Below are 24,399 nucleotides of genomic sequence, written 5' to 3'. Positions count from 1 at the left end.
AAGTGTTGACTTTGTAAAAATTATGTTCTTTCATAATATCTTCTACCTATCAGAGACGATAACTTATCTGTGCCAACCCGAGAACTGCTGTGAAGTGGGACCCTCCCTGCTTCGCGAGGAAGGTAGAATTATGAGACTCACTTCAGTGGTCTCAGGTTGTTGTTCATCTATCTAATCACTAATGAAATTCTTTTCACACTTGAAAAATCTCCAAATGCTTTACAATGAATAAAGTGTTAATTTGGTGACCATATGATGGCCATTAACCATGTTGGAAAAATCTAGACATCAAAATCTGTGTTTTGAAACAGGAGAGAAATTACATAATGGAGTCTTGGTTAGGATTTCAGGGACTGGGGATTTGTTGTTTTTTAATATTAAAATATGTTAATTTTTATAAAAGGTAAGTTAAAAATGTTACAGTACCGTGATTTTAATTGGCATCTTGGAAGAAAAAATGGGTTATCTCCATGACAAACTGTCTTTCATTCCAGTAACAATTTTCAATAGATACCAAATAACTGGAAAGCTATTCAGATAAGATGTACATGGCTCATAGATGCGTGCCTCAGTGAGACAGACCCTTTTACTAGCTAAACTGGCAAGAGCAATACTCTGGAGGACTGCTTTTCTGAAGTAAAGATTATGTGTTTCTCAATTTTATGTGCACAATACTTTCCTGGTGCTAGCTTTGATAGGCACAATATTTTGAAATGACAGTCCCAATAATGATTGTGCTAGTTCATAATCTTTATTAGATTATGAGTGTAACCCCAAAAAGTGTTAGAAATATTTCCAGGCAGTTTTTGATCTTTATTCTGCATTTCTGGACATTTGTAATATGGTATTATTATACTGATTTATATATATTTTTAATTAAAGTTTGTGTTTAGATTATGAAGGGAAAGAAGTTTGGAAGTATATTCTAATAAAATATTAAGACAGTGTTTTAAATACCAATGCACACCTCATTTGTTTCAGTTTTGAACTCTGGAAACAATTGTGTGAACTTTCAATCTATTTTGAGCTGGTTCACACTTTGAAAATGGAGCAAATTGCCTAGGCTGATTAATCACACAATGCATACTTTTCCTTCATTTTCTTTCAGTGACTTTTGGGAGTTGGGTGACATTTTAAAATGCTTTATACCATTTATCTTTTGCAAACATGTTTAGAAGTTTTGAAGAAAAATTAGGTGGTGTCGTCAAGAGTTAAAGTTTGACATCTTTAATAGCATTGCCATGAATTATTTCCACCTTTCTTGAAAATAACAAGTGTGTATTCCGTATCTGGTTGGGGTACTGGTTAGACTGCATTTAAAATAGCTAATGAAGAATGTTACTGGATTAGAATTCAAACTTTTAAAACGGAAATATTTAAGAATGTATTAGAAAGTGCATGCTTTATGTTAAAAATACATTGCATTACTATTCCCCATTCTTTTTTTTTTCCAGAAATCTACGTTAATTTTGCATGTGCACAAACTTAATCAAAAACATTTTGTGGGGTTACAGATTTCTCTTGTTATTTATGAAGATTCAGTATTAACTTGACCTTTGAAACTTTGGTCCCTTTAACTTACATAGTCACATTGACCTATGTTTTAGGCTGTAGTGATGCCTAGAATTTTGAGACTGAAAATAGTTATTTTAACATTCCAAAAGTTCTGTGATTTTTTTTTTCCTGGTAATTACCACATTTTCTTCATTATCTTCCTTTAAATGGCCAGTGTGTACTGCTTGAATGTTCCATCCGAAAGATGTAGCTTCAGAAGCACAGTGGTTGCCTATGGTCTGTGAGACATTGTTCATAGTATGAGGATGGAGTGCTGTCTACTGAAACGATACTCAAACAGATATGTAGTATGTAATATTTTCTAATAAATCCTTTTGATAAACAACGTAGTGTCTTTAACATTTATTAAGATTCCTGGGAAATAGTAACTTTTACCTCTTTCCAAACGTAAATTATTTCTTGGATTTGTACCAATGTAACTAGCATTATAGTTACATTAATGTCCAAGTTATAAAGCAAGCTTAGAGTTAGCTGTAAGCATCTGTTTTAATAGCAGTCTTTCCTAATTATATAACCATTGCAGGAAATAGAAAAACATCAGGGAAGAAGCCAAAAAACCGAGAAAAAAATCACCTCTATGTAATTCTACCATTTAAAAATAACAACTACTAACACTGGTCAAACTGCACGTAACTGTTGCAACTTATCTTTTTTACTTAATGATGTATTGAGAAGTTTCAATTTAAAAAAAAAATTATTCTATGGCATGGTTTTTAATGATTACATAGTATTCTATTACATGGATGTTCTGTTATTTAAAACAGCCATCTACTGTTGGATATTAAATTGTTTTCACTAATATGGGTAAATTAGTAAAATATACACTACTAATTAAGTCAGGTCTTACTACATAAATTGATGTACCCAATTTAAATTGTTTTCTTTGGTCAATCAGTTTTTATTTCCCCATAACAAATTTTAAAATGTAATTATACTTAATGTAACACTATCATTTTCTTAAGCTGATTTTTCTATCCAGAGAAAACCGTCAGAAAGGTCTTTATCTTTACAAACTCTTCACTGAGTTTACAAAAATGCTTTTTGAAGTTCTAGGGTAATACTGGGTTTCACAGATCTTTTTCCCCAGCACATGAGTTATATTCTGTACTGTTCTGCATCTCTGGTCCCCTTAAGAAATGGAAGACACATTCTGTTGTCCATGTTATTTTATAAATTGCTCTATTGCGTTCTCTTGATACACATTTATACGCAAGTTTGGGCTATTAGAAACAATGCTTTAGTGAACACCCTTTCTGATTTATCTATGAACCTCTAATTTTGTGTATGAAGTTACACTGAATTTCAGGATATGCACATTTTTAATTTGGATAGATGTTGCCCAATTGTCCTCTAAAAGAAGTATACTACTTTATAGTCCTACCACAGTTCCTGAGCTTAATGCTTTACCTTTATTTCCACCTCTGATACTGTGACGGAGCATGTAAGGTTGTTCTTATTTCTATTAGGTTGGTGCAAACGTAGTTGGGGTTTTTACAATTTTTTTTTTTTTTAACCTTTTAAACCGCAGTTACTTTTGCACCAAACTAATACGTTCTTAACATTTATTTCATCAAACAATGCACATCTATGGTGTCAGGAATTCTTGGATTCTTCACATATCAGATTTATTCATACCTCATTCTTCTAAAAGAATAGTACAGGATTAACATTAAGCTTATAATATGTGCCAGGCACTCAGACATTTTATGTGTCACCTCATTGATCTGTAAAACCAATTCTAATAATTGATTCTATTGATGAGAAAATACAGGTGCATAATCATTAACTGAATTACTTAGTTACACACAGGCTTAGTGAGAGAGCCAAGACTCAGACCTAGGATTGTAGATGCCAAAGTAAGTGCTTTGCCTTGGTCCCAGAGAGCCTGGGGTGTTACACTGAGCTTACAGATGTAAAGTTTACATAACGTATGGGAATAATGGTTGAACTAAAAAATATAATTGGAGCATGAAGAGGACACAACTGATTGCTTGGGAAGAGGAAAGGATATCCTGTGTCTAAGGTCTAGACCTCATTTTTGCCATTTTAATAGCACTCCCATTTTTTTCCTATCTCAGAGATACTAAGCTTTTAATCTTGAAGCCATCTTTCATGAATTAGCTGTTCTCACCTCATCCATTCTCTCACACAGTTGCTATTGCCTCTGTATCTTCTTTTGCAATAGTTCCCAGCAGTGTTACTATCTGACCTCTTCACAGTCTCAATGTTAGATTCTGTACACACACTAACCAGTTCATCTCAGACACCACATCTTCCAGTAGCACAGCTTTGGTCATAACTATTTTACATCATTTATTTGACACGGCGCCAGCCTGTGTGTTAACACACTAGGGAAGAGTGAGCAAAGCAATACTGTTCTTGCCCTCATGGAGCTATATAAATAACATGGTAGGACAAAACAGCTATTCATATCCAAAAACAGCCCTTCACATGGTTAATACGTTCTTAGAAAATGCGTCTTTAAGCAAAACAATGCATAAGGAAATAAATTTTACTACAGACTAATTGATAATAAGTGTCTACAGCATACTTCTGGTCACAAGAACATGAACAAACTTCTAAATAAAGACCCAAAGCACTTCTAATATTAAACATTGAAATACATGTGAGCTATACATTTAAGAAAGAATAATAAAAAATCATTTTCCAACCCACCTCTTCCAGTTCAGGGTCACGGGGCGGCTGGAGGTTCTCCCAGCAGGTCAGGCCACAAGATGGGACCCCACCCTGACAGGATACCCCTCCATCCTGGCACATCACACACCCAAACTCAGTGAACCTCATGTGCACACCTTTGGGATGGGGGGGGGAAACTAAAGTACCTGGCGAAAATCCACGCAGATGTGGGGAGAACGTGCAAACCACAGAGCCAATGGCCCCAGCTGGGAATCGATTTTCCCCCATCAACATAAAACGAGTTGACCAAAATGACATTACTTGAGGACCTGCTGTATTATTTATATAACTGAAAAGAGGGCACAACAGGGAGAACTACAAGGTGCTCCAAAAATATGATAGGATAATAGGACCTAAGAGTTGTCACCTCTGGGAGAGGTGGCACTTCAACTAAGAACTCAAAGATGAGTAAGAACGAAGCAAAGAAGGCTGAGCTGGCAGAGGCAATAGCAGGTGCAAGAGGTCAGTAGCCAGCGAGCATGGCAACTCTAAGCCTAGAATGGCTGTAACCAAGACTGGTGGAGAGCTTTTACAATGTATTACGCAAAAGAAAGCCTTTAATAAACAGGAGGTGTTTGGCATGATCAGATTTAAAGTTTTAAAGGATTGCTCAAAATCTTTCAAAAAAGCTCAATTAAAGTGGTTAAACATGTAAAAAGTGCTCAATCTTACATTTAACTTAAACAGTGTAGTAAATTTTCTCAAACTGATAAAAGTTCGTTTTGTTGTTTTTTTAATTCTGGCACGTCCCACGAGGAAACTCAGTACTGGTGGGAATACAAATTTGTACAATTTTTCTGAAAGGCAATTTGAAAATAAGTACAAACAGCTTTGAAAAGGCCATATACTCTTTCCATAATGATACACTGGTCCATATCTACCTTTCTAGTATTTAATAGTCAAAAATTGGAGGGGGTGGTTAAACTACGCTTCATTTATGTGAAGGTATTTTACCGGTATTTTATTTTCAGAAAAAAAAAATAGAGTAACATTAAACGGAGAGAAAATTGGACACAAACTACACTATTATCACCTTATTTTTTCTTAATACCAAAAAATACAAATTATTAATAGGGGTTATTCCGGATAGCAGAGGATTTTTTTTCCTCTATGCTTTTCTTTGCCTTCCAAGTTTCCTGCAGTGAACAAGAGTTGTATGACCAGAAAAAGAAATTGTTTCTAATTGCACTCCTCACTGCTTGGGGCGTGAAGGTGTGGGGAGGGGGCGGCCTTGCTCTAGGCTCAGAGCTGCCAACTTTAGCACTCATGCATTGGCCTAAGGGCTCGGCTTGAGCCACCAGGTGACTGTGATAAACGTCTGATGACTCCCCACACAGCTCCAAGGGAAGAGCTCAGCCTCCTCTGGTAGCTGATGGTTAGTTAGCACCCACTGGTTTTATAGGCTGAGAAATCTCTTAGTCAGAAGGAGGTGGACTTCCCAAACCATAACTAGCTTGAGCATATTCCCCTCAATCCTGTGAGCACTGGAGAAAACAATCCATTTGTGGTGTTTAAGTAAGGGTCTTGGCTTTAGAGCTACCAGAGAACAGAGAACTAGAGCACAGTTTTGTGACCTCTGATCTGGAGTGACTTACATAAAAAGGGCTGCTGCCCACCTACCTTAAGATAACAGAAGTCAACAAAAGTCGCTGCCACCAATCCATTGCCAACAGGAGTCTCCAATCTGGAGTCTCCAATGAAAGGAGAAAGTTCATTCAGGTAAACAGCTTGCAAATCGGGAAACGCAGCCACCAGCCACACAGGAAAGTGCACTCTGTGGAGACACACGTGAGGCCACTTATATAGAGAAAATCCCGCCTTGGTTCCTGATTGCTCAGAATTGCGTGATCTGATTGGTCATTATGGAACCAAAGTCAGTTTGGTTGCAAATGAGGATATAGCTGTCCAGATCTGATTGGATGGGGCAGGTCTCAGCCCATTGGTTGAAATATGATTTCAGGAGTTGGTTGGTAAGGTTGAGCTCAGAAGGCAGGAACGCACTGTAGGAGGCTTAGTAGCTCTGCCTGTGGCTTTTCCTTGGTACGCACTGTGCTTGAGAGGCCTCTGTAAACAAGGGCTGCTAGACTGATTATGAATTTGGGCTCTGTTAACCACAAGGCGTCCTTTTTAGCAGGTATATTCCTTCTTGGAATCAACAATGAGAATGTCAAAATTTATTTACTTGGAGAATTTCTGCCCTTCTAATCCGACTGGTTTTCCCACTGTCTTCTCTTGGATAATGATGGAAACGCAACTTACTTGTCCAGTGGTTTGCCATCTAGTTGAATATTTAAGGTTGCAGGGAGAGCTCTAAAAAGGCAATACATGTACTCACCTCAGACAATTCAATGTCTCTGGGTAATGGGATAGTTTAAAAATCTCCCCAGGTGAAAGTTTATGTGCAACCAAAAAGCAAACCACAACCAACTTTATTGATATCCTGTAGATCACAGCTATTCTGTTAGAACAACGTTAATTAATTATATCACAGCTTGTCTTACCGTGTTTCCCCGAAAATAAGACCTACCTGGACCATCAGCTCTAATGCGTCTTTTGGAGCAAAAATTAATAAAAGACCCAGTATTATATTATTATATTATACTGGGTCTTACAATAAAATCAGACCAGGTCTTATATTAATTTTTGCTCCAAAAGATGCATTAGAGCTGATAGTCTGGGTAGGTCTTATTTTCCGGGAAACACAGTAAAACCATTTGGATTCCATCCCTGCTCTCAGAAGAAGCAGTAGCACCCTTTTTAAAACTTTGTTTTCAAATTCTGACCTACTACTTTACCAGGTTTAGATCCCACTAGGTAAGTAGGGAGAGAAGGTCTTGAACATTTCCAGGGTGTTCACACAGTTCCAGGGTGCTACCAGACTCTTGTATAAACCCAGGTGTTGGTAAGGTCAGGCTGTGCGTGTTTAATGCAACAGGATATTTACACACTTGCCTAAAGGAATTATAGACACTTCTAAAATTATTGTAACATGGCTTTTTCTAAATCATTTCAAAGAAGTCTTTTTCTTTTACGCTTTAAAAGCTGACATGTTCTCCTCAGCTTTAGCAAGTACAATTTTGATTACCAATCACAGCAGCAGTGGCTAACATTGAGTGCTTCTTAACTGGCTCTGTGTGTGTGTGTGTGTGTGTGTGTGTGTCTATATATACACACACCTTTAAAGATAACTTTTTATTTTTTACTGGGGAATATCAGGGAACAGAATGGTTTCCCAGGACCCATAAGTTCCAAGTCAAGTCGTTGTTTTCACTCTAGTTGTGGAGGGCGCAGCCCACCATCCCATGCGGGAACTGAACCGGCGACCTTGATGTTATGAGCACTGTGCTCTAACCAACTGAACCAACCGGCCGCCCCTCTGTGCCAATATTTTATCACATTATCTCCTTTGTCATAACAACCCTGAATGTAGGTCCTATTATCAACCTCATTTTACAACTGAAGAAATGAGGATGAAATTAAGTGACTTTCCCAAGATCCTTCAGTTAGTCAGTGGACAAGTCAGACCTCACAGGGGAGCCTGAGTCAAAAGCCGACTCCGGTAACCATCTCTCAGTCCTACGTCTTAGCTCATCCCAAGGTCTACCCAGCTGTCTGAGCCCCAATACTTACTCTTCCTCACTTGATCTACCTAGGCAGGCTGGGCACCATAAACGGATCATTCATATTTCTATTTCCCGTACCCCTCTCCAGAGCACATGAAGTTATAAATCACTCAGTCTACTATGCTAACCAACCAGTCACCCTATCTAGTCTCCTAGGTAAGAGACAGAAGTTCGTGTGTGCACCCTTAAAATTGTGCTTCCTGTATTAGACCGTGGCAGCTTCCTGCTCCCTGCTTTTGTTCACTAAGCTATTATTTTACCAAACCATGCCAATTTGCAAAGGTTGTACAACTCAGAAAGTTGCATGTTCCCAGGCAACTGCCCTGCAAGAGGGAATTTGTTGAGAGGGTTCAACCCCAAAATTAGTCTAGTCCTTTCAGACAGTTTAGCTGTAAAAAGGGCAGTGTCTGATTAATGAGAATTAATAAACCCTCTCTAAAGCAACAGCTAAATGTTTTCACCATCAGTTTAGGGAAGTCATACAGTCCAGTCCAGGGATTTTGGAGCCCATCTCAACCAAATGTGGTTCCACCTATTTGTTACCTTTGATTTCCAGGCTACACTTTGTGGAGCGATTTAGGTTCTCATTACCTGGTGGCTAAGCCATTTCTCTGCTTTAGCAACACCTCACTCACTCACTCTTCTCCCTGGAATTCTGTCAAGTTTTATTTCCGTGCCTTTTGTTTGTGTGTGTGGACTGTTTATAGCTTTGATCTCTTACTAATTATTTAAACCTTGCACAGTTATAACCTCGTTTCTTTGTGAGCAAGATTTCCCCAAACTTACACTCTCTTGCCACTATTAGGTCTGTCAAATTTCTATTGGCCTTTAAAATCTCTAAAAAACATTTTTCCTCCACAAAGCCCTTACTATGCCTTCCCCACCCATCAATCAAAGGAAGCCTGTCACGTATTGAACTCTCCAGTTTTTAATTCTCTTATGGCTCTTGTGTTGGGTAGCATCTGTCAGCTTGTCTTAGCCTTCTTAGCCTTCACCTTCCAAACAAGCAGCAGAGGTACTCCATCGATACTGCAAGCTGAATGAGATTTAAAGGAGGTATAAAAAGGGAAAGCATCCTATTAACATCCTAAAAATGTTTAAGAGGAATAACTGAGCAAAAGAGTCAGCTAACAGTTGCTCAAACTATACACTGGAATGGACAGTAGATTGTAAACTGTGATTTCAATTTACTATAAACATTTGCCTTAGAAATATTCCTTTGTTAAGGGAATTCCTGGAAAGTTTTGCTGGCTTTAAGAAGTTGAGGGATGCCAAATAAATAAATGAAACACTTAGAAAATAAATCTGAGGAATCATGGAAAACCTTAAAAAGACAACAAAATGCGTAGAAAGAAAATACTTAATAGAAATAATGAAGCAAATACGAAAAAGAAAAGATTGGTACCAAAAATAGGTGTCTTATGTATATATACTAGCAGTCTCTCGGTGGAAAGAATTCTCCTCATTACTCTCTATAATTAGGCTCTGTGTGTGCTGGTTAAATTACTTGCCCTATGACCTCAGTCAAGGTACTTACTATCCTAACCCTCTTTATCCCACTTACTAAACATTAGTTATTACATTGGATTGCGAAGATTGAGACAATACATATAAAAGGCTTAGCACAGCGACTAACAGAGGAAAGTGGTTAGCAAATCTTCGTGACCAGCACACTTAGTTTGGAAACAATTTGTCCATCGATAAGGGATCTATTAATAGTAAAATCATGGTACACACATAAAATAGACTACATAGCTGTAAAAAAAGGATGAGAAAGCTCTTTACATACCAATATGGAAAAATCTTAAATTTTTAAAAAGTACAGCAGTTTATGGTATGAAATATTTTGTGTAAAAACGAGAAAATATTCCTATTTGCTTGTATGTAATCAACACCAGAGATGTACTTCTGAAACATGAACAGTGGTTCTCTGGCAAGTGGAGTTGGGATCTAGCGGATCGGTGAAGGGTGGGAGACTTTTCATTGAGTATCTTTTAAAAACGTTTTGATTCTTGCATTGTATGGTTGTATTACCTATTCACAAAAGCTATTTTTTAAAAGGCAGTTTATCTTTTGAATAAGTACGTGTATCCAACGTGGACTGAATTTCAGACTGAAATCCGCAGGAACCAGGACTTGATAGCTTTTTAATATTTCAATGTACGCCAGGCCCCTCGAGTAACACCATTTTGGTCGTAGTTTTTGTAATAACCATGAGTTGACGGAGGAACTGAACTCGTTTTTACCAATTAGCCTGTGGTATAATCGGTTTCATTACCCGTTATTTCACCAGTTCCAAGAACCTACAGACGATGTTCAGTGAGGACTTCACTGTAGTTTTATCAGAGGAAATGACTGCACACCTACGTATGTGACAATGTGCCTTCGCCTTTCTCATTTATACACAGTGCAATTTTTACCAATGGAATTTACCAAAGTAATTTTTACCAATGGAAGCATTTGCTCCTTTTCTTCATGAAATGAGGATACATGAATGCAACTGAAGATTCACCAATAGCAAGGTAGTGGAGACTTAGCACTGGCTGTCATTAGAAAGTAGCATGGTCTTCATTTGTTTTGTTGCCCTGGGAGAAGGTAGTTAAAATTCCGAGTTAGTCCTGTCACTGTTTTATGTACTGTGAAGAGTGAAAACTATGTAAGAGTGAGAAGCTAAATTCTCCCTTGGATAGATACTGAATATTTTTCTTGTACCTTACTACTCTTTGGTCAAAATTATCCCAGAATAAAGTGCCAGATGCCCCGTGTGTTTAATACCCTGGCTGTGCTCCCGCTTCTTTGCAGCTTCGGTTTTGTGATAAAGCACATCTCATCACGGTTCCTCTGGAGCTCACTACTTCAATCAGTGATTAAGATCAGGACAGAAGTCACTTATCCAAAACAATCTCATTTTAAAAATCATTTTTATTGTCATTTTATGGTTAAAAAAACATACACGGTATGACTATAAAGTAATGAGACAAGTTTTCATGTGTGGTTTGAACTACGGAGTCTCATTAGTATATAGTCACATCCTCTCTTGAGCTTGGAAGAAAAATATGCCTTGGCTATAAGATTATCAATTTTCTTACTTAAAATTTATTGAGTGCCAACAGAGCACTAGGCACATATATAACACAGAATTGTACAGTCTCTATGTTGTAGACTATATTATTTACATAGATTTCTTAAAGATAACATTAAAGCATGTATTTACAGAACTTTAGACAAAAATAACAATACTGGAAATCAGCAAATTTCTGTCTAGCGAGGAGCACCTTTTCATGAATGAGAGGGTTTTGCAGAATGAGTGCACAAGCACTTTAATTCCATTACCCAGCAAGTCCATGTTATTTCATTATAGTCTTATGAAGCTATAAGAAGAAAAACCTAAGTGAGAAGCCATAATTGGTTTCATTAGGTCAAATACATTTAGAAAATTCTCTGCTGAGACCAATGCTTGAAGGTACTACAGACATATTTACATATTATAGCACAAAAGCTAGAACTACAGCATGCAATTCCAATGAGGTGGGAGAGTGAGTGGTGAATATGAAAATCGTTTTTCTAAACGTGGAGTTCTTCCCTTTTCTATTAATTACCATTGCAGTTTGTTATTTTGCAAAGAAACATGTACCTCAAACACAAACACTGATGTTACACAAAATTATTGATGTTACATAAAAATATTTTAGAAAAATTCAAGAGATTTTTAGATTAGTACAATGAATAGAAAATTCTCCAACTGATGTCAACCTTTGGGTGCCTTGTAAGTTTTGGGGGTTTGAGGGCTGTTTTAGTGTTAACCACATGATCTCTGGCAGGTCTGCTGGGCAGCCCCAGTCTTGGGCGGTAGGTCAAGAATGAACCCCACAAACCTAGGAAATTATCGTGACTAATGCTGGACAAAAAGTTTCTTAAGCATTCATTAATGCATGGCCAAGTACAGTGCCAAGAAGCCCCCTTCAGGGGGAAATTAGTTTCCTTTGTTATTAGTTGAATCAAAATATTTTTAGTAATTTTGTATCCAAACTAAGGCCCTTTTACTCCAAGAATCTGCCCCCAAATTCAGGTTGACTTATTTGGATGCACTGTGGTTCTGAAAGAATTGTCAATGAAATACAGTATCAAACAATAATCAGAGTTTGCTTTGCAATTTAACAAATGGAAAATAATTACTCTCAGTCTCCCACTTATCTCATGCAAATTTGTCATGTAAAGATCCTCTCTTATTTGTTCTCTATTTAATGTATTATAAATCAACATATAATCAAATAGGTGACTGGACCTTGACTTCAGCTGAATTTAAGAGTCTCTCTATATTTTTTAAGAATGTTTTAGCATACTCAGAAATGAAGGACTCAAGAAAATGTTCAGTCTTTTATTTAAAAACTATAAACAGTCACCAAAGTAAATAAAGCCATTCTATAACATAAACTGTTAGGTCTATATTTTTTACTGCACATCCTAAGGACACAGCAGAAGTGGTGGTTGGGAGGCCTTTCCACATTTTTGGATGCTAATAGAACAGGCAATAGGCAGTTATAAATGGATACATTTCACGCTGAGGGGAAAAAAGACAATATAAGGAAGTGAGTAGTTTCTGAGCAGGAATGTGGTACAGTATTAAGAATGGAAGAATAATACAATAAAATTCCACACTATATTAAGATAGAAAAAGTAGTGAAGAAAATATCATACCTGCACATAATGCATATATAACACAGGAGAAAACCTGTATAAAATTCCATGTATTTAAACCAATTTACAAATACAAAAAATTCTGTCCAAGCTCTGAGCTTGCACATGACAAACGTTTACAGTGGATACATGTTAGGGAAAACCAAAAAATACCTTCAAATAGTTTTTCTTCTACAAAAATGACATGAGATATATTATTCCATACTCTTTCATCCAGCAAAATGAGTTCTATAAGGTGTATAATACAAAAAAAAAAAAAAAAAGAAAAGAAAAAAAAAATCACAGTTCCACAAAACTGTTTTGACTTTACAGCATCAGTACCTTTGCAGAAGTATTTACACAAATTTAAAGAACATTCATCCACTGCGTAGAATATATCACAATTACTTACAATTGACAGGAAAGTCTAGAAAACTTTAGAACCTACCAATAATGCTCCTAGGACACCACAGAATGTATTTCCAGTGGCTGCAGTGGCATGAAAGGTGTTCATTCTATTCACAAATATTTACAAGATCTATTCAGACTGGTAAATTTTTATGATAATAAATAAGTGAAAATATATTGGCTCAAGTAAGAAAACCAAGCTACTGATTTCTAAACAAAACACACAATCCATAGCTAGATATTGGTGGCCCCCTCTGAGATCGGGGGAATAGGTGTGCTGAACTTTTTTTTTTAATTATTCAAACCAGCTTAAACGGTTTTGTAAATATAAAAATGTGCTCCTTTTTGGATATAGATAAAAATATTTAATGCTTCTATTTCATTTGCTCATGTAGGTTTTACAATATTCCATGTATATTCCAATGTGGATGGTACTGAATTCTGATCATACCAGTTTCCATCAGGATTTATCAGATCTGAGAGACATCCTGCAGATAAGCTGGTTGACAATCCCACAGCAGTTTTTTTTTTCTTTTTCTTTTTAGATTTTTTTTTTTAAACAGAGAACAAAGGGATTCGCTCAGAGATCAGAATACGAAGCTTCCTCTCAGCATCATGGGAGGAGATAAAATAATTCATTCTATGGTCTCTGTTCCATTAAGACTTGGTGCTTTCTTCAGTAACAACATGTGAAATGTATCTGACTTTCTTCGAGTTCCCCACTATAGAAGTGGAATTATTTTCACTGCAGCATTTCTGAGTCTTTTTCTTGTTCTTTACTCTGAACTGTAAAATTAAGTTCATAAAGGCATTTGGCAAGGGTGGAGGAAGCTTCCATATTACTAATGGCTAGCACTGATAAGTTGTTTTCATGTCTCTTTAACAACCTGGAAAAAAACAGAAGTTCGTCAGTATCCAAGGTCACAGTGCTGATTCCTTATGGATTTTATAAGTCTAAAAACTAAAATTTTTACAGAAACAATACATAGTTCCACACCCAGTAAATGTTAACAGCACTGAAGAAAGAGGGATGTGGGAAACAATTTTAATCTGTTTAATCTGTTCCATCTGCAGATGAGTAAACTGAGGCCAACCTGAGGTCTCCCAAACTGAAATGACTTTCTAGCTTCAACAGTAGCGGCAGAATCAGGCAACATTTCTGACTATTTGCCTTCACTCCATAGTACCTTTTTAAATACAGGAGACTGCCCAGCATAATTCTGTATTAATCTTCATTCACGCTTCTAGAAAACCCAGATCATGTCTCTAAAATAGTCAAATTCATAGAATCAAAGAGTGGAATGGTGGTTGCCAGGGGTTGGGGGAAGGTGGAAATGAGGATTTAGTAATCAACGGGCAGAAAGTCTCAGTTGAGCAAGATGAAGACACTGTAGAGATCTACCGGCAACACTGCCTACAGTCACCACCGATAGATACATCGTACGCTTAGAAGTTAAAGAGGGTACATCGCACGTTAAGTGACCTCGCCACAATGAAATGAAATGAAATGAAATAAAAATTCAGATCATGTCAGAAAACAGCTGGAGAGAAACAAAATGGTTGCTTTTAAGAGATGACTTGAAAATAAAGATTATGTTCAAGGTATGACTGAAGTTTCTTTCTCTTCATTAAGTGAAACCAGACAACATTTAGCTTAACTATTAAAAAAGCTATTTTTTAAAAAATTTATAAACTTACAAAAAAATTATAGTATTGATGTGGCTGCGTATACAGAGAGAGATTGTAAAAGGGATCACTGTCTACTAAAGAAAAGAGTGATGCTTAACATTGAGGAGAAAAGTAGTAAATCAGCCAGAAATGGAAGGATGGATAAACATGTGATAAAGAAAGGTTTGAAATGTGCGAGTCCACTTATGCACTAATTTTTTTCAGTAAAAACTGTAAATGTATTTTCCTTATTTTCTTAGTAACATTTTCTTTTCTTTAATCTTATTACAGGAATACAGTATATATAATACATATAACATACAAAACGTGTGTTAATCCAATGTTCATGTAAGGCTTCTGGTCAACAGTAGGCTATTAGTAGTTAAGTAATTTTGGGAATCAAAAGTCATATGCAGATTTCGACTGCCCAGGGGTCAGTGTCCCGACCCGTGTTGTTTAAGGGTCAACTGTATTAGTAAAATGTCAATGGTAAACGCAGGCGACTGGTATGAGTGTTCACCGTGAAATTATTCCAAGTTTGCCTTACGTATGAAATTTTCACGTTACAGGTTAGAAAAAAGAAATCAACCGGCAAGAAATTACCTAAGAACCTCAGTGCCTTCATTAAAATAACCATGGGTAAAAAGAACTAAAAGAGCAAAGAAAGGAAATGAAGACTTCTAAATTTTGAATGAAAAACATTTTAAGGAAGCAGTTTATGGGAAAAGACAGAAATTCAAAGCCAAAATTTAACATGTGGGGACTATAGTCATTTTTACCACAGCAAAGCAAAGCGAAAAAAAAGGAGATTGATGACTACGGAGTTGGGCATCTTTTCATGTTTTTGGTTATTTAGATATTTGCTTTTATGTATTTTTCATACGTAGATACTCCACACACTGAAAAGAATGACTAAAATTAAATACTAAAATTATAATACCAAATTTTGACCAGTATGTAGAGCAACTGAGACTCTCTCATATATTGCTGAAGGGAATGTAAATTGATAAAACTTCTTTGGAATGTTTGGCACTATGTACTAAAGTTGTAATATCCTATGAATAACCAATCCTTCATAAAAGCTCAATAGAAATATGTACATATATGTGACCAAAAAACATGTATAGAATGCTTACAGCAGCATTCTTCTTATAGCCCCAAACTGTAAAACAACCCATATGCCCATCAAAAGTAGAATGGAAAAAATAAATTTGAGTATATTAATACAACAGAATTCTATACTGCCATAAGGTGAACAAAGTCCTGCTACATGCAATAACATGAATGACTCTCACAAACAATGCTAAGAAAAAATAGCTACCACAGAGAATATATACACACTATACGGCTCCACTTATATAAAGTTCCAAATCAGGCACAATTAATCTGTGGTGTCACGGATCAGGAGAGTGGTCCCAGAGGAGGACGGGGTAAAGACTAACTGGTGGGGACTCCAAGGGACTCTGTCTGTGGCACTGCTGTTCTATGTCTTTACTTGGATGGTTGGTTTTATGGGTGGTTCGCTTTGTGGTAATTCATTGGGCTTTACACTTTTGTGTTTTGTACTTTTCTTCAGACAAAATTTACTTCAAAAGTTTATTTAACAAAGTTTTAAATCAACTATGAAACTTCTGTAAAAAAAAAAAATGTCTGGGGGTAAGGGGAAAGGTGAGGGGATTAGAAAACAATCAGTAACCACAAGATGGCCACGGGGTTTGAAAATTAATCTGGGGAACGTAATATAGTGGTTACCAGAGGGTAAGGGGGGTGGGAGGTGGGAGCTGAGGGTAAGGGGGATCAAATGTATGGTGATGGAAGGAGAACTGACTCTGGGTGGTGAACACACAATGTAATTTATAGATGATGTGATAACAGAATTGTACACCTGAAATCTATGTAATTTTACTAACAATTGTCACCCCAATAAATTGAAAAAATTAAAAAAAAAATGTCATAAAAGCATGATTTAAAAATAACTTACAAAGTGGTATCAAATTATTTCCCCTCTATAATCGATAAACATTTTGACAAAGAAAAAAGCCTTTAGTTTAAAAAAACATAATAAAATCATAATATTTTTCAAACTGATAAAGTCATATATTAAAAAAGTGTTCTTTTATTTTTATGTCACATGTATAATACTAAAAATACTAAATTTAACCACCAGGATGATTTTAAGGTAACAATTTCATTTTTGACATTAATTTATATCTTTTATTTTGGGGGAGGTTTAAAAAGTTAAATAAGCACTCACTAGATAAAAAATGAAATATGCCTGCTTTGTTGTATAAAGTGATAGTCTTTTAATTTCATATTTCAAAAGTTCCTTTTTGATCTTTAACAAAGCATAAACAATGTGTCACTTTAATGCACTTGGTGAAAATGAGAAATAATATGTAAGTAGCATTAGTGAAAACAATTTAAGACACAAATCAGTTTCTAGGAAAACAGCAGCTTGAACTCAAGTTTATCTCCTTTCCCTCCCAAAATAAGTAAAAGCAATTTATTTTCTAGAGAAACTAAACCAGGAAGGCTTAGGACTTACAGAGACGTAGACACAGTGAAGATTCGGGGTGAGGGATCAATCGGTCAGAAAATGGGACTGGGTGAAAGGGAACATACTTGAACCCGATAGCCTCCTGGGACCCCTCCTCCATTCTATTTCCAGAATGCAGGGCCTCACATTGACTTTTCTCCAAACTGCCCACCTCCAGAGGCAAGAAAATCAGAGATTCATTTCTGGAGAAACAATCTCTCTGCCGAAACTGATAAGGGGAAGGGGCTTCTAATAAATTGGCTCATCGGGGGTCACCCTAAAATAGCAATCATCAGTGACAAGTAGAAAGCACCCACCCGGAGGTTACAACTAGCTTGTAGATATTTTATAATGAAGCCAAAAATCCTCAGACATTTGAAGAATTTTGAGGAAATGGGAGCTATACCCGGAGCAGAAGAAACTTCAAAAATACTAGCAATTAATACCCTCAGAGAGAGATGAGAAGGCACTATATTCAACATATTAACAGGATGTTATCAAATAGGAACAACTGGCAAGTCAGAAAGAGCTCTTAGAAATTAAAGCAGGATAGCTGAAGTAAAAATTCAATAGATTTGATGATAAAGTTAAAGGAATTCCCAGAAAACAGATTAAACAGAAAAAAATGACAGCTAGGAGAGAAAAGGAAATTAGAAGATCAATTGATAAGGGTCTAGCATCTAAAAAATGAGAAATAGAAACATTAAGAAATGGGAAATAGAAACAATGAATTGAAGGGAATTATAAAAAGAAACATTGAAGAAAATTTCCCATTACCAAAGGAAGTGAATCTCTTGATTGAAAGAATCCACTGAAATGAAATGCCCCCTTCAGTGACAACAAGAAAACACTGACATCAAGACACACCATCATGAAATTTCAGAATACCAGACATTGAAAAAAAAAAAAAAAAGATCCAAAGATCCTAAGAGCTTCCAGAGGAGGGAAAAACAGATCACATACAAAGAAACGGGAACCAGAACATCACTGGACTCAACTGCAAAGCTGCATGCAAGAGACATAGGAGCACTGCCCTCAGATTTTTAAGGAAAATGATTTTCCAATCTAGAATTCCATATCTAGACAAACTACCAAGAGTAAGGGTAGACTAAAAACATTTTCAGACATGCAATACCTCAAAATTATTGGAGGATGTGCTTTAGCATGATGAGGGAATAAATCAAGTAAAGGAAGTAAGTGGAATTCAAGGAAAATGGATTCAACATAGAAGGAATTCCCAAGAATAGCTGTATACTAGGCCGGCAAAGCAAGCCGTCTAGACTATAAAGGGAATAAAATATAAAACTGACAGGGGTTTAACAACTGTGTTTGAGTACTGGATAGCTTATATATAGGCTTGAGAGATATTGATCGAAATACATGGAAATATCAGCATTAGGCCCACAGAAAGCTAAACAAAAAGCAAGGCAATCATTAACCCCAGAAAAACACAGAGAAAGAAAAATTTAATAAGAGTAGTACTTGCTTGGCTTAGCATCAAACAACCTGACAACAATCTTACTTAAGATTTAATCAAAAACTGATGCAACAATATGAGGAAAGGAAAAATAGGAGCCACAGAGATTTTAGGAGTATTCAGTTCTTTAGAAAGAGAGCCAACTGGTAATGTGTAAAATTGGTGAATAACAGTAAGCATATTATTTTTAAATATAGAGGCAAATACTAGAAAAATTACCTCAAATTGTTGAAAGCTTTCCTTGGGAGGTGGGTAGGAGGGGTGAAGTAAGGGACTTTTTAGTACCATTTAATTTTAAAATATTAATTTTTACAAAAGTTTTATTGAGATATAAGTCACATACTAAGAAATTCACCCATTCAAAGTGTACAATTCAGTGGTTTTGATATATTCACAGAATTGTGCAACTATCACCATAACCAATTTTTGATCAAATATCCATTAGGAATCACTTCCCATTATTCCCCAAATCTGTCCTTTGTCATTGTTCTCTTTAATTTTTAAATTGTGGTAAAATACATATAATACAAAATTTACTATTTTAACCATTTTTAAGCATACAGTTCAGTGACATTAAGTACATTCACATTGCTGTACAACCATCACCACTTTCGCTCTCCAGAAGTTTTTCATCACCTCATAACCAAACTCTGTCCCATCGAACAGTAAGTCCCTATTTCCTCCCTCCCCCCAACCCCCTGGTAACTATTGCTCTATTTTCTATCTCTATGTATTTCATTCTTCCAATGAAATATACGTGGAACCAGATAGTATTTGTCCTTCTGTGTCTGCCTGATTTCATTTTGCATAATGCCTACAAGGTTCATCTATGTTGTAGCATATATCAGAATTTCATTCTTTTTTAAGTCTAACGTTCCGTTATATATTCCACATTTTAGCTATCCATTCATCTGTTGATGGAGGCTTGGGTTGCTTCCACCTTCCACCTTTTGGCTATGCTGCTATATCTGTTTGACTCCTGCTTTTTAGTTCTTTTGTGTATATACTACCCATAAGTGCAATTGCTGGATCGAATGGTAATCCTACGTTTAATTTTTAGAGGATCGCCACACCATTTTATAGTTCCATCAGCAATGTGCAAGGGTTCCAAGTTTTCCACATCCATGTGAACATGTGTACGTGTGTGTGTGTGTGTGTGTGTGACAGAGTAACAGACATCCTGATGGGGATGAGGTGGTATCTCATTGTGGCTTTGATTTGTATTTTCCTAATGATTAATAATGTTGAACATCTTTTCATGGGCTTATTGGCCAGTTTATCGTTTTTGGAGAAATGTCTGTTCAAGTCCTTTGCCCATTTTTGATTTGGTTTGTTTGTATTTTGTTGTTGAGTTTTAGGGTTCTTTATTCTGGGTATTAACCCGTGTATCAGATATGTGATATGCTATTATTTTCTTCCACTCATGTGTTTTTAGTGTCCTTTTTCACCACAAGTTTCTAAATCTGATGTTCCATTTGTTTATTTTTTCAGTTCAATTTACTTTTTCTTTCATTGCCTGTGTGTTTGGTGTCATACCCAAGAAATCACTGCCAAATCAAATGTCATTAAGTTTTATAGTTTCAACTCTTACTTTTAGGTCTTTGATTCATTTTGACTTAATTTTTGTGTATGGCATTTGGTAAGGGTCTTACTTCATTCTTTTGCATGAGAATATACAGTTTTCCCATCTCCCTTAGTTGAAAAGACTGTCTTTTCCTTATTGAATGGAGAACTGGCATCCTTACTGAAAATCACTTTACCATATATGTGAGGACCTATGCCTAGGCTCTCTATTCCGTTCTGTTGGCAATGTTTTTCTGTTTGTTTGTTTGTTTGCCAGTACCACACAGTTTTGATTACTGTAGCTCTGTAGTAAATTTTGAAATCAGGATGTGTTGAGTCCCCCAACTTTGTTCTTTTTCAAAATAGTTTTGGTAATTTAGAGTCCCTTGAGATTTCATATAAATTTTAGAATGGATTTTTCTATTTCTGAAAAGAATGTCATTGAGATTTTGATTGCGGTTGCATTGAATCTGTAGACTGCTTTGAGTAGTACTAACATCTTAACTATATTATGTCTTCCAAACCATGAACAGAGGATGTCTTTCCATTTATGTATGTCTTCTTTAGTTTCTTTCAGCACTGCTTTATAGTTTTTAGTGTACAAGTCCTTGGTTATATACTTGTAGTTATATCCTTGGTTAATATGATTCCTAAATATTTTATTCTTTTGATTTACTGTAAAATGAATTGTTTTCTTAATTTCTTTTATTGACTTCATTATTAATGTATAGAAAAGTATCATTTGATTTTTAAATAAGACCCATGTATTACACAGATAAAAGATAGATACATCAAAAAAAAGAAATAAGAAAAAAAAAGGACATATATTCTCCAGAACTCAAGCTTAATCAGAAGGGAGATAAACTGCATTTAAACATCTTATGCTATCCAACCCAATTCTGAATTTCAAATTAAAAAAAAAAGCTGATATTTCATATTGATCAGTATATTGTACTGTAAGAATGAAGGTAAATTTCCACATATCTTCCTATTGACCTGATTTTGCTTATTGCAAACAGAATTTGCTTTAGTCTAAAAAAAAAAAAAAAAAAATCACACCCTATAACTTATTCCCCTAGAGATGAGACGTATGAACAGAGAATTATCTTTTGCAGCTCTCTGATTTCCTACACTCTCTTCTTCACATATGTGAGTTTTGCCAGACTATGTCAGTATTTTCACTCAAGCAAAACTTCTTATCACTGGAAAGAATTTAATGGATTGCTTTAATTCTTTTGCTTCTGCTATTCTAAGATCATAGGAGCTGAAGATGTCAGAAGATATTTGGGATGTTCAGAGTTTAGTAAGATAACAAAAATGAACAAAACAAAAACAGTAAAATGAAAACTTTTGGCTCAAAAGTTATATTAGATCCAGCCAAAGCGGCTTTACTGTAAGCCTAAGAATATGCAATTGGAATGTGAGGAAAAAGCCCTAAGCAAAAGTTATTAAAATTACTTTTAGAATTCCAATTGCCTACACAAATTCCAGACAGAACTCTATGAAAAAAATGAATTTGTGAGATTTCTTTCTTTCCATCTATCAATCAAATGCTTATTGAATCACTATTACATTCCCAATATTACGTTAGGCACTAAGGAATAAAAACAAAAAAAAATATTCAATCCCTGCTTTCAAAGATCTCACCATCTAAGGTGGTAATGGAATGTATGGGGTGGTAGAGAGTACCTGTTGCTCTCTAGGTCAGGGGTAGGGTAGTAAGGAAGATGTCAGGAAAGGAAGAGGTCTCCCTGAGTTGAAACCTAAACGATGAACAGGAAGTAGAGATTATTTATAATGTATTGGGCACTGTATTGGGCTAGGTGTTCAGGCTACTAAGATTAACCAGAGAAAATCAGGACACAGGTCAATAGGGGGAAAAAGCCACATTGAAACTATTTACAAAATATTAAGATTAAATGTTACATGTCAGGCAGACGTGTTATTAAAATAAAGAAAAATAAACTTGGTGGGAAAGGGGAACACAGCAGAGGAAAGGTGGCACGCAGAAGCTAATGTCTTAGCTTAATCTGAAGAGTTTGCAGATATTCACTAGGCCGGCAACACAGGAAGAAGGGCATTCTAGGCAAGGAGAATAGTATGAGCATTGGAACAAAGGTACAAACGTTTGACATGCACGAATCTAGCATGATGAGGAGTCTGCATGTTGTTTAGATTGGCTGAAATTGAAATTTAGGTTGTGAAGCAAAAAGAGAGGTGGGGAGGACAATACAGTGAGAAAGTGGGAAGAAATTATGTAACAAATGACACAGGGAGATGCTGGTATGGTTACTAAACCTGCATTATTTCTTTTCTTTCTGGAAAACCTTTGCTTTTTAAAAATTTGAGTGTTAAGAATTTTTCTCATTCATCTGTGAGAATACTTGATACAGTAAGCACAGTAACTTTTGTCATTACAAATACTTTTTCTTAACTTTAGTTTTAATCATCTTTAATTTATAGTTTTCAAATTTGATATTGTCAAATTCATTGCTTTTTTATCCTTTGCATAATAATTGATACTACTATTTTATGTTTGGAAAATCCAGTTGGAAGGTTATTGCAAGAAAATATCATAAAAGACCTACTGCAAGGTAAAATGGCAGGAAGGAGAACTAAGGTAGATTCAAGATATATTTAGGGGATGGGATTAATAATAGTATGTGAGAGGAGAAAGACTCAGAGAGAAAGTCATTATCTGGACAGCAAGATGCCTCAGGGACAACTTTTCAACAAAGGAGACTGAGCTGTAGGAGGAATACTAGAGAAGCAGTCAAGCTTCAAGGAAGACAAGTCAAAAGGCATCAGCAGAACATTCCACATCTGCTCTCTTAAGGATTACAGTTATTATTTCTAGTTTCTATATTCATAAAATCCTGACTTCACTGTAGGTTAAGTCCATTAGAAAGTAACTTTTAAAACTTCAGTGTATTACAGTGAATCTTATTAATATCCATGACTTTGATAGCTTCATTGGCATGCCAATCATCAAACTGAATTTGATTCTCATTCCACACAATTCAAATGCCCATTTCCCCCACCCCCAAGAAACTCCCAAGTCTTCTCTTTTTCTCTAATTCTAAATATACTTTTTCCCTAAATTCTATGGCCAGCAAGAAAATTAACCAAATAAAACATGTTAAAGGAACTTTAACATGTTTTGGTTATTTCAACTTGTGTCTACTTTTTGGTTTTTAAGAGATCATGATGGCCTGCCTGACCTTGGCATGAGCTTTTGGACATATTCAAAAAATTTATGAAAAAACAGTGAATAAAATACAGATATCTAATCTTATTACCTGATATGCAAAAGTAAAATAATCTAAATTTGCTTTGGCTATGGAAAATAGGTTACTCACCTACGACCGCATTCTGAATATTTACCAATATTTTTTAATATTAAGGCAGCTGTTAGTCGGATGTGTTTAGTTATTGGTCCCTCTTTTTCATCCTTAAAAAGAAAGGAAAAAGGAAAAGAATAAAGATCTAAATCATACAGTGCTCACACCTTTACAGATAAGGCTTTCAAGGCTTGCTTACTGTAAAATCTCGAAAGACAAGGTTTCTTGATCCTCTCCTAAGAGCCATAAGGGCAGCACTGGGATGGTTCACAATAGCCTTCTGTGCTCTAGGAGTTGAGCTTGTGCCCCCTACAGCTGGCTGCCTAAATTGATCAGAGGAAGAAACAGACAGTTAACATAATGCTGCAGACAGACAGACGATGATCAACCTGTCAACCCCAGGGTGGTTACTTTGAAACTTTAGATATAGGATGAATAAAAATTCCCATCGTCCGGCATTAATGTTTATTCTTTATGTCAGCCTAGGCAAAGGGTTTCTTAGTATCAAGGTGGTTTCAAGTCTTTTATTTTCCAATCTACTCATTTTAAAGCAAACAACAGATATTCCAGTATAGTCCATCTTTAAAGTTACTGTGCTGGTAAACATGCAATCAAAATAAATACGACATTAAGTCAGATGGAAAAGGACAAGACTGCACTCATATGTAGGATATAAAACAGAAAGCAACAAAGAACAAACAAAACAAATACAAACTCGTACATATGAACAGTATGGTGGTTACCAGAGTTGAGAGGAGGGGTGGGCGGAGCACAAAGAGAGTAAAGCGGGTTAAATATATGGTAACGGAAAGAGACTAGACATTGGGTGGTTTG

General features: G+C 35.9%; 1 protein-coding gene across 1 annotated transcript in view; it reads right to left on the bottom strand.

Moving 5' to 3' along the window:
* Nucleotides 1-12,245: 12,245 nt before the first annotated feature.
* The window catches only part of ARID2 (AT-rich interaction domain 2), a 153,277-nt gene continuing 141,123 nt past the window's right edge, over nucleotides 12,246-24,399 (bottom strand). Inside the window, exons 19-21 of the mRNA XM_033116328.1 lie at nucleotides 23,765-23,888; nucleotides 23,584-23,675; nucleotides 12,246-13,867 (exon numbers count right to left, since the gene is read on the bottom strand). Of these exons, the coding sequence (XP_032972219.1) occupies nucleotides 13,723-13,867; nucleotides 23,584-23,675; nucleotides 23,765-23,888 (361 nt within the window). The 3' untranslated portion in view covers nucleotides 12,246-13,722. The remainder of the gene's footprint in view (nucleotides 13,868-23,583; nucleotides 23,676-23,764; nucleotides 23,889-24,399) is intronic.

Source organism: Rhinolophus ferrumequinum, chromosome 10 (genome assembly GCF_004115265.2).
Source record: "Rhinolophus ferrumequinum isolate MPI-CBG mRhiFer1 chromosome 10, mRhiFer1_v1.p, whole genome shotgun sequence".
NCBI lineage: Eukaryota > Metazoa > Chordata > Mammalia > Chiroptera > Rhinolophidae > Rhinolophus > Rhinolophus ferrumequinum.
Note: the sequence above shows the minus strand (reverse complement) of the source record. Positions and strands in the feature narration are given on the sequence as shown.